At 63.4% G+C, this 14,358-nt stretch overlaps 1 protein-coding gene across 1 annotated transcript; it reads left to right on the forward strand.

The window, feature by feature from the left end:
- The first annotated feature begins 4,358 nt into the window (after positions 1–4,358).
- Positions 4,359–11,392, forward strand: XKR7 (XK related 7). Its single transcript, XM_059480993.1, has 3 exons — positions 4,359–4,783; positions 10,154–10,353; positions 10,437–11,392. The coding sequence occupies exons 1-3, from the start codon at positions 4,359–4,361 to the stop codon at positions 11,390–11,392; spliced, it is 1,581 nt and encodes a 526-aa protein (XP_059336976.1).
- The last annotated feature ends 2,966 nt before the right edge of the window (positions 11,393–14,358 follow it).

Consider the following 14,358-nt stretch of genomic DNA (forward strand, 5'->3'; position numbering starts at 1 on the left):
TCCGGGCCGCAGCCGCAGCCGCGCGGGCGGGTTCCGCGGCGGGAGGGGCCGGGCTCAGCGCGCCCTCTCGCGGCCGCCGCCGGGAGCGCCGCCCGGTAGGGGCGCCCCGGGGTGGCGGCGGCTCCGGGGCGGCGGGGACCGAGCGGGGCCGCGAACGCGGCGGGGACCGGCCAGGGCTGCCAACACGGGTGGCCAGGGGCGCCAGAGCGGCCGTGAGTGGCCGTGGGCCGGGACGGACGTGCCCGGTGCCAGCGTGGGGTCTGGTCCGGGACTGACGATCCCGGGGCTGGCTCCGGGCCGCCTCGGCACCGGCCGGCAGGAGGATGGAGGGTGCGGTGCGGCCGTGTGGCGCTGAGCCCCACAGTGGGGTCCTGGCCCCGCAGCCGGTCCCCAACACATCCTGCTCGCCTCAGCCCTGAGGGACAGAGGCTGAGCCCTGCCTTGCCTGGTCCCCTTGTGTGTGAATTATTTATGGCTTTTCACAGCACCACCGTCTGTCTCCTCTTCCTCGCTACTTCCCAGCACGGTCCCGCTGTTGGCAGCTGGGCCCTTGGAGCATCAGGTGACCTCTCTGTCATCCCAGAAAGCAATAAAGGGCACTCAAAGCGCGGGGTGATTAGCTCAGGTTTCCTTTGGTGCAGCTGGTGGCTCATCTGTAGCTCAGCGTCCAGGACCTGCCATCCCCAGGGACTGGAGCCAATTGTGGTTCCGGCAGCTCGGCTCACCCTCAGCCAGCCCCGGTGCCCCCCGGTCTGTGTGAGGCAGGAGCTGGTCCCGGGAATGCTCTGGCAGGGGACCATATCCATCTGCTGCCCTGAACGACCCTGCCTGCAGGAAGGGAAATATATTGCCCCTCAAAATGCTTTTTAACCCCTTCTTTCTGCCCCAGCCAGCCATGAGCAAGAGGGGCTGGGAAAATGGGGTGTGGGAGATGCAAGGAGACCCAGCACTGATGATGAGGACTGGCAGATCCTCACCGTGTGCACTCTGCAATGGGAAAGGGGCCCCAGGAGCCCACCCAGGGCTGGTGGGTGACAGGGGACACGGGTTCTCATGTCACATGTCTCTGCTCTGGACAGAGCCCTGAAACAGCTTCTCAAGGTCCATCTTTGCCACCCTGGCTGTGCTGCTTACCTGGTGATGGTGGGGGGACCTCTGATCTGTTTTAGATCAGTGCTTTGAGAAGAGAGAGCTCCAAACCTGCCTGAAGCAGCAAACAGGGGCTGGGGAGAGGAGGAGCCCCAGCACTTGGCCACCCTGGCACATGCACTTCATTAAATTTGATAAGGAGCTCCCCAAAGGTGGTGACCCCAGTGCTGCAGCTCCTCTGGGCTGCCAGAAATGAGGACCACAGGGGACAGGGATGGAGGGAGCGAGGCAGCAGCTGGCTGGTGGTCACCACACTTCTGTGGGCAAATAATCCCTTAAGGGAGATTACCCAGATCGGAAGATTACTGGCTCTAATCCCATAAGGTCATTTGTTTCAGTTAACTGAGATCCCTGTCTGTGGCAGCATCAAATGAAGTGCAGCAGCTTCAGGGAGCAGTGGGAGCCAGTCCTGGGGCACACACGGGCACTCCAGGCTGGGAATGATCCACACTCGGGTTAGATTTCTTCCTGACATCAACCAGAAAATGTACTGGGATTGGGGCTGGATGCCAGTGCTGGGAAATGCTCATTTGTCAGTGGGAGCAGCTGGCTGGAGATCTGAAAAAGCAGGAAGGAGGGAGGAGGGAGGGAAGGAGGGCTTTCAGAATCTGGGCAGGAGGAATGGGGATGGGGATGGGGATGGGGAGGGCATGGGGATGGGATGGGATGGGATGGGATGAGATGTGGCATGAGAACAGGGATGGGAGCAGGCTGGCTGTGTCCTGGCAGCAGTGGAAGGCAGCAGTGACTCTGGGCTTGCCAATGACAGTGCAGTGCAGGCAGGGTTTTGCCAGGAATGTTGGGCTGCATGGAAGGGGGGGGCTGCTCTCCCTGGGAAGGTGGGGCCCAGCTCAGCACAGCTGAGGGATCACCAAGCCATGGGCATCTGGAAAACATTCTCAGGGCAGTGAGAAGTGGCTGGTGCTGCTCTCTGTGGCCTGTCCCCAGCCACAAATCATCATGGATTTCTCCTCCTGGAGCCAGCGCCAGGGGCAGACATTCTGCCTGGAAGCTGGACTCAGACTGGAACCAGAGTCCATTTGGACCAGTTCCCCTGAGAACTGGGCAGTCAGAGGAAGCAGCCACATGCCTGCTGCCGGGAGCTGCTTTGCTTTGCTGTGTGTTTTGTGGAAAGAGCAGGTTTGGTTTCATCATGTTCCTTTTTCTTCCTTGCAGCCCTTTTCTGTATGCAGCCAGAAACCCTCCCTGCCTGCTGGCAGCTGCACAGGAAGCTTCAGGGATGTTTATAAGGTTTTTTTCTCTCTTCTCCTTTCATGTGGCTGCTGGGGCCTGTTGTTAAGATAAATCAGACTTCAAACCACGGTGTCCATGTTCTCAGGCTGTGGATCTTTAACTGCTGCTTCAGAGGGGGTGTTTCAGGGTCAGGGAAGAAAGGTGGTCTGTCTCTCCCTGATTTCCAAGTGCCCTCTCCCTGGCACTGTGCCCACCGTCATGGCAACGTGGTCTGTGCTCCATCACCCAGCCAAGTCAGAGAGCCCCCAGGGACCAAGCCCAAAGAGGTCTGGAGTGGCCAAATGTTGGCAGGGGCTCTGGCCAGTGGACCCCAGCCTTGGAAGGGGCCCTGCCCTGCCTGGTTGTTGATGAAAGGCTGCTCTCTTCCGGCTTTGGGATGCTGGGAGCATCCCCTCCCCCAGGCAGGCATTTGTGGAGGGGATCTGTCAGGAGCATCTCAAGGTGAGGTGTTTCATTATCGATGCTAATACATTCAGCGCGGGGAGAGCCTTGCCGAGGGCCCGGCCACTCCCTTGTGCTGAGTAACATCTTCACCCCCTGGATTCCATCCAGGAATCCAGGCTTACCCCACCCTCGGGTTGTGCTGATCCCTCTGGCCACCCTGCAAGGCGGGATTTGGAAGTTAGCTGTGTTTCCTGGGATCAAACACGCTCCCCCTCTCAGTGTGCCGTGGTGTGCTGACCACGGGCCAGGCTCCAGCCGGGCTCCCCCGCAGCAGGCTGAGCCTCGGGGCTGAGCCAGAGCCGGAGCCGGCCCCGCGGGCTGGGGGCTGGGGCTGCCTGCAGCAGGCAGCTGCCCGTGTGCAGTCACCGTCCCTGGAGACCCGCCACAAAGGCGAGAAAGCCCCTTCCCCTTTCCCTCGCAGCCCTTTCCCTGCAGCCGTGCCGGGGATGCCGGCACAGCGCTGCCCCTCGTGTGAGCACACATCCCACATCCCGGGACGCGGCCCCTCGCTCCGCCCGACACATTGTGTCCAAACTCCCGAGGAAAACAAGCAGGAGAGGCGGAGCGGCAGAGTAGGGCAACATCCTGCGCGCCCAGACTCCAGTGGCCTTGGCATTTCACTTTCAGGGACATTCCCAAGGCTGGAGAATAACATCTGTAACTCTTTCACGAGTTTCATTTCGCAACAACAAAAGCCTGCTACCAAACCCCATCATTGGTCTTCTCAAAGACGATACAGCTGCTTTGAGCAGCCTAGTCTAGTGGAAGATGTCCCTGCCCTTGGCAAGGGGTTGGCACAAATTGATCTTTGGGGTTCCTTCTATTGATCTTTGAGGGTCCTTCAACCATCCTATGATGATTCTATGTCTCTCCCTCCAAAGCAGGGCTCATGTCGAGCCCAGCCAGTCCCTGCTGAGACCCTCTCTGGCTGCGCTGGGCAAGGTTTTGGTGGTCTGTGGTCCTGTCTTAGCCTAAGGGGAGAGGAGGCACACACATCTACACTCACCCGGACCTTAGGCCAAGCCTGGACTCATGGGCAGGGTCTTGCCTGGACGGAGCCTCGGGGCTGGGGACCGCGGGTCTACCCAGGAGCTTCCCGGGAAGCTCCGGTACTCGGTGGGCTGGGAAGGGAAAGGAGGAGAAAGGAGGGAGCGCGGACAGCGCGGTTCCGCCGGGACGGGCTGGGTGCACCGAGCGGGTCCGGGCGGTCCGTGCCGGCGGGGCCCGGGGCTGGGGGCCGGCCGGGGGAGGGGCCGCTTGCCCTTCCCAGCGCGGGGCGGCGCCCGGCGGCACCGAGCGCTCCTGCGGGACCCCGCGGCGCCGGCGGGGGGGCGGCTGCCCCTTCCGGCGGGGGAGCGGCGGGAGCCGCCGCGGGCTCCCGGCGCCGGGCGGGGGGAGCCGCTGTCGGCGGGCGCGGGGCGAGGCCGGCGGGGGCGGGCGCTGCCGGGGCGGGCTCCATCCCTCCGGAAGTCTCTCCCGCTCCCTCCTTTCTCCTCCTTTCCCCCGACAACATGGCCGCGAAGTCGGACGGCGGCGGCGGCGGCCCGGCCGTGCTGCTGGAGAGCCCCGAGGGCGGCGGCGGGCGGCGGGAGGCGGGCGCGGAGCCGCCGGCGCGGCGGTACCGGCTGCGGGACGGCTGCTGGGTGTTCTGCGCGCTCCTCGTCTGCTTCGCGGACGGTGCCTCGGACCTGTGGCTGGCGGCCCATTACTACGTGCGGGGGCAGCGCTGGTGGTTCGGGCTGACGCTGCTGTTCGTGCTGCTGCCCTCGCTCGTGGTGCAGATGCTCAGCCTCAGGTGGTTCGTGTACGACTTCGCCGCCAGCACCAAGGACAGCGGCGGCGGCACCAAGGACAGCGGCCCCCGCGGCTGCTGCCGCCTCTGCGTCTGGCTGCTGCAGGGCCTGATCCACCTGCTGCAGCTGGGGCAGGTCTGGAGGTACGGGGGGACCCGGGCCGTGGGGGTGCCCGGGGGGTGGGGGCACAGCGGGGATGGGGCGGCTGCAGGGCCTGATTCACCTGCTGTAGCTGGGGCAGGTGTGGCTGCGTGGGAGGTATGGGAGAACGGGGGGCATGGGGGTATTGGGGTGATAGGGGTGCTGAGGGGATGGGGATGCTTCTGGGCTTGACACACCTGCTGCAGCTGGGGCAGGTCTGGAGGTACGAGGGTGCCTGGGGGTGAGGGTACAGGGGGCTGGGATGGGACTGCTGCAGGGCCTGATCCTCCTGCTAAAGCTTGGGCAGGGCTGGAAGTACGTGGGGAGGGGGCACATGGGGGTCATGGAGCCAGGCGGGGCCTGGAGGGAGCGGCACAGTGCAGCAGGGACATGGGTGGGGATAACAGCATGGAGACTCCAGGAGGGGTTGGCAAGGCATGGGGAAATGGGTGGGGATGGAGAGGGGCCAGGCAGCTGAGGAGGCACAGGGATCAATGTCTCTGCAGCCCCAGAAAGATGGGTGATGGAGAAGAGCTCCCAGCCATGGGCACAGGGGGGTGTGGGTAGCAGCTGTGGGTGTGGGTAGGAGCTGTGGGTGTGGGTGAGGAGCCGCAGCCCAGCTCGGTGCCACAGCCCTGCCAGCCCTGCTGCCTGGTGGTGCTGGGCCTGTTGGGGACTTGCCTGGCCATGGCAGTGTGGCTCTGGGCGTGTGAATGACTATGCTGGGCCCTGAACACCTCAGGGCTCCTGTCCTGATCTCACTGGATATGTGGGGTGGTGGGCAAGAAGGTGCTGGTGCTCCCCAGCCTGTCCAGGCTGCCCCATCCCAGTCCTGGGGACAGGCTGGTGCTGTGGGCAGGGCAAACAGCAGACAGACAGGCTGAGGGAGCTCCAGGCCCTTCACCCACCTCTCTGCAGACCCCCCAGCTGCACAAGGTGATGTTTTCTTGGCACCTTCCCCTGCTGTGCCACGGGCCAAGCCCTGCGCCCTCCCAGCTCCAAACCCCACTGTGGGCTGGCCACCAGGCAGCTCTGGAGGAGCCAGGGCCGGGAGGGGAGACAAAGGCAATGCCCAGAACAATGCCTGGAGCCAGCAGCACTCCCTGCTCGGGTTTCCATCCTGTTTCCCCTCCCGAGTGCTGTAGTAGAGGCTCTTTGCTCATTCCCTGTTGGTGTCTGCATGTTCATTCCCCTACTCCTCCTTCTGGGATGCTCTGGGTGTTTAACTTTTTTTGACAGAGCAGCGTGTGCCGTGCTCAGCACACCTGCCCTCCCCATCCCCCTGACAACAGGGCCACTCTCAGGGTACTCTGGCTGCAGGGTGGGTGCAAAACCTGCTTTGGTGTGTGAGGGAGAGGACAGGAGCTCTCTGGCCCTGCCTGCAGCTGGAGTGAGCCTGACACACCTGATCCCAGCCCAAGCTGGAGCTGAGCCGCAGCCGGGGGCTTTGCTCCTGGGGATGTCAGTCCCGCTCTCGGATCGGCTGAGCCATGGAGACTCCTAAGCCAATTAAAGCGGTAACTCTCAGCACTCACCCTCCAGGACATGTTGGTCTCAAGCAGCAGCTGAGGCTCTTTCTAATCTCTGGATTTGGGATTAGTTGGGGTGACCAGTTAAATGCAGTTTGTTAAACCCATTAGTGGGGTTGGATCTGGTGCAGGAGGATGTGGCAGTTAAAGAAGTGTTGGATAAATGCTGCAGGTGAAAGAAAGCATTTTCCCTGGTCAGAGCACTGTGCCCCTTGCCAAACATCTCCCCCTTCCTGATTTACCTGCCTCTTCCCTCACCTCTGGAGATGTCACCTCTACCAACCTCACTGCACAGCCCTGAGCCCCACCTGTGATAAAGACCCCCAATCCCCAAAAAGAAAGCTGCTTCCCACCTGCAAAAGCAGCTCTGGGCACTGGCTCTGTGGTTATTCCTGATTAAATCTGTTGAAGTTAGCAGTCATTGGTATGTTCATGGTGCACATGCACAAGCTCCATCACAGTGGTCTCCGGAGATGCTGCTGTGGCATGACCATTTGTCCGTGTAAGCAGCAGCAGCAAGGGCCTGTCCCCAGCTGGTCCCACACCACCACTGTGCTTGTGGGCCATGCTTCGATGGTTTTGCAGCTCAGGAATTGTTATCCACTCACAAAGTCCCCAGCTTCCTCTCCAAAGCAGCTCTGCAGGGCAGGGATGCTGCTCATGCCAGTGTCCTCCTGCCTGCAAGTGTGCCAGGGTCCCCTGCCCCCTCTGTGGGCTGGCAGCTGGCCAGAGTGTGCTGCAGGTCCCACCGGGCTGGGGACAGCCCTATCAGTGCCTGTGTCTGTGTTAGCCCAGGGTCACACATGGTTTGGCTGCCTGAGGTCACTGGGGCCAGACCAGCGGCTCCCTCTCTTCCTGAAAGCCCTCACAGCCTGTGTACCCCCATCCTCTGCTGGCTCGGGGACCCAGTGCCACCCCTCAGCCCTGGTGCCAGTCTGGTAGCAGACCAGGAGGGCAAGGTCATCCTGGGTGGGCTCATGAGGGGTGGCAGAGCTGGGGCCTGCAGGTTTCCCCACCACTCTTCTCCCTAGAGCTTTGCTCTGTCTGTGTTGGGGCAGGAGCCCTCCCAGCTCTTGGGGCCCCCAGCTTTGAGGTGTTGGCTTGTCCTGCTGCAGGGCCCAGTGCTGGCAGTCCCCTCCTGGCCCTGGTGCAAAGGACAAGAGGTTTTTAGGGCCAGACAAAGCCTTTCTCTGAGCACAGGTACTCAGGGAGCCCTCAGGTACTCCCATCTGCCCCAAGTAGCCGGGGCATCTTGGGCTGTGGGGCTGGTGGGACACAGTGGCTGCGGTGACATGGGCACATGTGCAGCTCTCCCTCATGACCTGACTTGGTAGGATGTGTAAGGGATTAAAATGGCTGTAACAGAGAAGCAATTTTCTCCTTGTTTAAATACAGGATTAAGGGATGAGATCCCAAATTATCTTCTAGGAAAATCACACTTCCCTCTGCTCACTCTGGGACCAGAGGGCCCCTCATCCTTTTCCATCTGAGGATGATGATTAGGGGATTTGTTTGCAGCCAGAGCTGGGCTTTTCTCTTCATTCATTTTTTCCCACATTTGAGAACTGGGCTCAGTATTTGGGACTTGGGGGCAAACAGTGACACTGGTGACAATCCAGCTGTAGTGGGGCTCTGACAAAACCAGTGCCCAACCAAGCCACCACCTTCCTGCTGCAGGGTTTTTGTTGGATCACTCTTTGCAATACAAAGGAGGGAGCAATTAGCCCTGAGAGCTCTCGCTGTCGGTTTCTGCCTCATCATCAGTTTTTTTTTGAAAATTAAATGATTTTTTTTCAAGTGATTGATTCTGTGTTTCCCGTGCAGCTGCCGTGGCGCGGGGCTGGGGAGCGCCCGCCGCGCTGGCAGCACCGGGATCGCTCGCTGGGCTGAAACACCACGGCATGATCAAATGCAGAACAAATAAGAATCAACATTTCATTCGGGAGTCTTGATGGGAGATGAAATCTCATTTTAATGAGACCTATGGAGCTGGCAGACAGAGGGATAATTGTGCCCTTGCTGAAAGCTGGGGAGGCCACGGGTCACTTGTTGAACAGTGCAGGACCCAGGGCTGGGGCTCTGTATTGTGTGTGGGGGCTGCTCTGTGCTGTGGACAGTGGGATCACTGATGAGCCCAATTATCAAGACTAATTACAGGGACAGGATGAGGTCACCAGCTCCCAAGCCTGGTTCCTGCATGGGCACCCTGGGACAGCAGTGATGCCCTACAGCAGCCAGGGCTTTACATTGCTTCCCCTGTTGTTTCCCCCCTATGCTGTGCCTTCACCCCTGGCTGCCCGCTGACTTGCTCCCCACCAGAGAGGAGGGTCCCTCGCCGGGCCCTTCTGAGGGGCCGTGGCCCTGGAGGTGCCACAGTGGCAGCGCTGGTCTGGCTGCCGTGAGCAGGTGGCACTGGGATGCAGATCTGTGCCAGGGGCCAGGAGCCAGGTGGCCACAGCCTCTCCCCACCCCAAGCAGCGAGGCACAGGCTGCGGCAAAGGCTAAAATTAGGCGCTGCCCCGGAGGTGGAGGTTAAAACGTCACTTTGACACCAGCACAGAGAGGCCGGTGGGGGCTGGGAGTGGGGCTGGCAGGGCAGAGCAGATGGCAGCAGGGTGTCCTGGGGGCTCGGTGGCCCCAGCTGATGGCCCTCAGTGTGCTCTCCGGGCTGTGCAGCCCCGGGGTGGGAGCACTCTGCTGTCCCTGCAGCGGGAGCAGGGCTGGCTGCTGCCTCCTCCTGCTGACGGATGAGCTGAAAGTGCTGCCATCAGGCTTTCTCCCATGCTCTGGGCTGATGGAGTTGTCTGGCAGCACATTCTGGAGCTGATGGAGAAGCCGTTGCTCTGCCAGAGGATTTTACTCTCTGGGAGGAATCTGTGGCCCGATGTCCTCCTGCCGCACCTGTTTTCCTCCTCACCCGGCTCCCTTCTCCTCCTGGCCAACAGAGCCCTGGCCGTGGTGCAGGCAGGACTGCCCGGGGAAGCCCTGCCTGGCCAGCCCTGCGTCCCTCCCGTGGTGCCAGCTCTGGCCCGGTGCCGTGGGGAGGGTCCCTGGTGGCGGTGACTCAGCCGGGCGTGCGTCCGTGCCACGCACGGCTCTGCTGACCCCCGGCCGACCACCAGATGGCCGGCACCAGCGTGTGGCTGAGCCCACAGCCCTGCCAAGAGCCCAGGCAACACCGGCATGAGCGCCAGGAGCTTCCTGTGGGCAGCACGGCACAACCAGCTGGTTCCTCCATCCCGGCCGGGGCAGGAGGAAGCAGAGTGGGCTCTGCGCCAGCTGGGACCAAAATATCGCTTTTGAGAAGCAGCCGGATGTGGTGCTGGGTTGGGGCAGCCTGAATCCATGGGGGGCCGGAAAGTGAAGCTGGGGATGGGGTCCCTGTGAGGAAGCCAGACCCTGAATTGTGGGCAAGGATTGGAGTGATGGGTGGGTAGGCACTGTATGGCTGGGTGGGCACCGTAGTGATGGCCCAGGGCTCTGGGGTGCTGAGCTGGCTTTGCACAAGCTGCCTCTTCCCAAACTGGAGCCCTGGCCTGGGACAGAGATGTGTTCTTCATTGCTGTTGCCCTACAGCTCCTGGCACCCCTGACCTAGGGGGCTTTCCATGGTCCCAAATCAGCAGGAACAGGTTGGCAGTGGTCACAGGGCATTCCTGGTGTGGGCAGAGTGGAGTGAGCTCACATGGCAGCTCCTGGCACCCCTGGCCTAGGGGGGCTTTCCATGGTCCCAAATCAACAGCAGCAGGTTGGCAGTGGTCACAGGGCATTCCTGGTGTGCACAGAGTGGGGTGAGCTCACCTGGCAGCGTGGGCTCACCTCACCCTTGGCCTGCCTCGCACAGGTACCTCCGCACGCTGTACCTGGGGCTGCAGAGCCGGTGGCAGGCCGAGCACCGGCGCCGCCACTTCTACTGGCGGATGATGTTCGAGAGCGCCGACATCAGCATGCTGCGGCTGCTCGAGGCCTTCCTCAAGAGCGCGCCCCAGCTCGTGCTGCAGCTCAGCATCATGGTGCAGCAGAACAGCATCGAGCCGCTGCAGGGTAAGGGACAGCGCTGGCACAGGGGACAGGGTGGGGAGAGGGAGGTCCTGGCTTGTGTGGGCTCTGACGGCCACTCCCCGCAGGACTCTCAGCCTCGGCCTCGCTGGTCTCGCTGGCCTGGATGATCGCGTCCTACCAGAAGGTGCTGCGGGACTCGCGGGAGGACAAGATGCCCATGTCCTACAAGGGCGCCGTGGTGCAGATCCTCTGGCACCTCTTCACCATCGCCGCTCGTGCCATCGCCTTCGCCCTCTTCGCCTCCGTGTTCCAGCTCTACTTCGGCATCTTCATCGTCACCCACTGGTGCATCATGACCTTCTGGATCATCCAGGGCGAGACGGATTTCTGCATGTCCAAGTGGGAGGAGATCATCTACAACATGGTGGTGGGCATCATCTACATCTTCTGCTGGTTCAACGTCAAGGAGGGTCGGAGCCGCTACCGCATGTGCATCTACTACATCATCACGCTGTCGGAGAACGCCGCCCTCACCATCCTCTGGTTCCTCTACTACGACCGCAAGGTCACCTCCGACTTCAACGCCTTAATCCTCGTCTGCGTGGTCAGCTCCAGCTTCGCCCTCGGCATCTTCTTCATGTTCATCTACTACTGCCTCTTGCACCCCAACGGCCCCATCTTCAGCCACCGCTCCGTGGGCTGCATCTTCCGGCAGGAGCCGCCCCCGGTGGTGCCGGGGTCCCCCGTGGAAGCCGTCACCAGCCCCCCGCGCTCGCTGCCGCGGACTACAGGGGGCGAGCGGGACGGGGCGCCGGGCGAGCGGGACAGCTGCGTGCCCGTCTTCCAGGTGAGACCCTGCGCCCCGCCGGCGCCGGCCGCCCGCGCCCCGCGGACAGAGGGGCCCGTCATCCGCATTGACCTGCCCAGGAAGAAGTACCCGGCCTGGGATGCCCACTTCATCGACCGGCGCCTGCGGAAGACCATCCTGGCGCTGGAGTACGCGTCGCCCACCACCCCCCGCCTGCAGTACCGCACCCCCGGCGCCCCGCAGGAGGTGCTGGAGTACGAGACCACCGTGTAGGTTGAGGGGTGTGAGGCTGCGGCGGGAGCGCCGGTGCCACCCGGGCCACCCTGTGTCTCCACAGCTGTTTGCCTTCCTTCGGGTTCGCCGGCGCTGCCGTGTCGCCATGCCAAGCATCTCGTGGGCCGTGGCCGGGGAGGTCTCTTGGTGCTATCCCCTCCCCGCGCTGCCTTCCCGCAGCCCAGACCCGTCCCACCCGACGGCGGCCGCCCCCACGCCCTCCAGGGCTCGTCCTTGCCAAAATACCTCACCGGTGCCTGAGCCCAGGCGGTGGGTGCTGTGGCCCATATCAGTGGTGCAGGATGGGGACCGGGGACACCCTGGGATGGGGCATGGGAGCTGGCAGCTGCCAGGGGCATGGTGGGGCACGGTGGGGCACAGCGGGTAGCACACAGGTGCCTGTGCCACGGCAGAGCCGTGGGGATGGAACTGGCTGCACTGGGGCGTACATGCGGCTGGTGGCCCCCAGGGAGCTGGGGCAGGGACAGCCGGGGTCCATCCAGTCCCCCCCATGTCTCCCACTTCCCCCAGCTCTGCCACACCAACCCGAAGTGAGCCCCTTCATATCCATCCTCAGTCCCCCCGGCTCAGGGTTGAGCCATGTCCCCAACTCCATGGGGTCTCCAATATCCTGTGGGGTGTAGATCCTGACCTGAGGGGGCCCCTCGTGGGTGGGCACGAACCTTGCACCCCTTGTTCGGAGCTGGGTCCCCAGCTGAGGCCAGGATGGCTGCACCCCATCCTCCCCCAATCCCCACAGGAACTGCTTCATCTCATTGGGTTTGTTTTCACCTGAATGGTGACATTTTGTGTGACATTTTCTACCTCCGCTGGGGCCGGGGGTGGCAGGGCCTGGCTGGCACCACTGCGGGGTTTGTGCGGGGCCGCCGGCGTTCCCCGGGTTCCCCAAAGTGGGATTCACCCCCAGCCGTTCTCCCCTCCTGGGCTGGCATCCCTTCCCAGCCGGGAGCATTTCCATTCACTCCTTCATCAGCATCACCCCACTCCAGCAGTATCAACCTGAGCTGGGACCCTCCCTCCCTCCCTCCCTCCCCTGACCTCACCCTGTGTCCCCCCTGCCTGTTCCCAGACCCTGCCCTACCTGCCCTGGCTGCTCCTGCCTCCCCAGAGGAGTGGGGCTGCTCGGGCTCTGGGTTTGAATGTGTCCCTGGTCCTGCCCAGATCCACCGGCTCCCACAGAGGGGCTGTGCTGAATGTACCCTGTGCCCCCTGGCCAGGACTGTCCTGGGGGCTCTGTGTGTGTGTGTGTGTGTGTGTGTGTGTGTGTGTGTGTGTGTGCAGGGGCTGACAGGGGTTTGCAGGGCAGGGGAGCTGTTGGACCCCCCAGTCTTGTGCTGCCCCCCTTGCCCCCACACCCACGGCCCCTGTGCCTTCCCTGCATCCCCTGTGCCCCTGCCATGGCTCCAAAGGGTTCTGGCCTCTGTCTGCCCCGAGCCACAGTGCCAAGCCCTGCCTGGGCAGGGGAGTATGGGCAGCACTGAGAGCCCCTCTGTGCCATGGGGCAGCGTGTGAGGCACTGGAGGTTGGGAGGAGTGGATGGGAGAGCTGCACCTGGGAGCTGTGGGGATGCGGGGTCCCTGAGGGCCACTGTGGGTGCCCAGCCCTGTGACATGGCCGGGCTGGCAGGGGTGTGGTGGCAGTGGGGTGGCATCATGTTGCTTTTGTTTCCCATTTCTTGGTAACTGGGGTGACAGCAGGCTGGGCTGGCCATCACTGGGTTCACTGGTGCTAACTGGTGCTAACTGGAAGCCTTGGAAACCCTTTGGAGGAGGGTGCAGAGCATGGCTGGGGCTGGGCACTGGGCTGGGCCCCTGTCACCTGCACGGCTCCTCCACTGCCTCCGTCACAGCAGCCCCCGGCGGTCTGTGCTGGTGGGGCTGGAGCTGCCCCGGGGCCTGTGCTGGTCGGTCAGGGGCAGCCCCGGGGGTGCGTGCTGGTGCTGGTGGGGCTGGAGCTGCCCCGGGGGCCTGTGCTGGTCGGTCAGGGGCAGCCCCGGGGGTGCGTGCTGGTGCTGGTGGGGCTGGGGCAGCCCCGGGGGTCTGTGCTGGTCGGTCAGGGGCAGCCCCGGGGGTGTGTGCTGGTGCTGGTGGGGCTGGAGCTGCCCCGGGGGTGCGTGCTGGTGCTGGTGGGGCTGGGGCAGCCCCGGGGGTCTGTGCTGGTCGGGCAGGGGCAGCCCCGGCTGGGGCGGCTCTGGGGCCGGGTCTCTTTTCCTCAGGGAAGGTGGGGGCAGCAGCCAGGGGTGCCGGGGCTCACTGCAGGCATCAAGCAGTGTCACCGCAGCCCCTGAGCGGTGCCCAGGCGGTGGCAGCTCCTCCCTGGGTCCGGCTCACAGCGGATTTGTGGAAGGGCCATGTGGGGACTGGGTGCCAGCATCGGGCGGCTCCTCTGGGCTCCCTCTGCCCCTGCCCGTGCCCACCCCAGGGCAGAGACGCCATTCGGGCATGCCCTTCACGCCGGGGTTCGTGTGGGGACCCCAGGGCCACGCTGGTGGGTGGAGGGACACTTTTCTATGCACTCAAGCCACGGTACCCTCAGCCCTGGGCTGCTCTGGGCAGAGGATTCTGGCCACGTGTGGGGTTCGGGGGGACCCCTCAGTCTCACTCCTGCCCCAGGCCACCCCCCTGTCCCCTCCCAGCCTGTGCCACAGCAGCAGCAGCCAAACCCAGCGCCCTGTCCCCCCCTGCCCGTTGGGGTGACAGGGGACACGACCGGGGCCAGGATGGGCACAGCTCCAGGGGTGCTCGAGCTCCCACTGGGGATGGTGGGGTTCTGGTCCCTGGGAGTGTCACCCAGAGTGGCAGCAGGGCTGCTCCAGCTTCAGGGAGTGAGAGAAGCTCGTTCTGGCAGGGGCTGCCGCGGGGTCTCAGCCGCATCCCTGCACCCCCCGGCGCTGGGACCCGGCGGCTGCTGTCGCGTACTGTAAATACTCTGTGTGCCACCTTCTT

The sequence above is a fragment of the Ammospiza nelsoni genome, chromosome 12 (genome assembly GCF_027579445.1).
Source record: "Ammospiza nelsoni isolate bAmmNel1 chromosome 12, bAmmNel1.pri, whole genome shotgun sequence".
Classification (NCBI taxonomy): Eukaryota; Metazoa; Chordata; class Aves; order Passeriformes; family Passerellidae; genus Ammospiza; species Ammospiza nelsoni.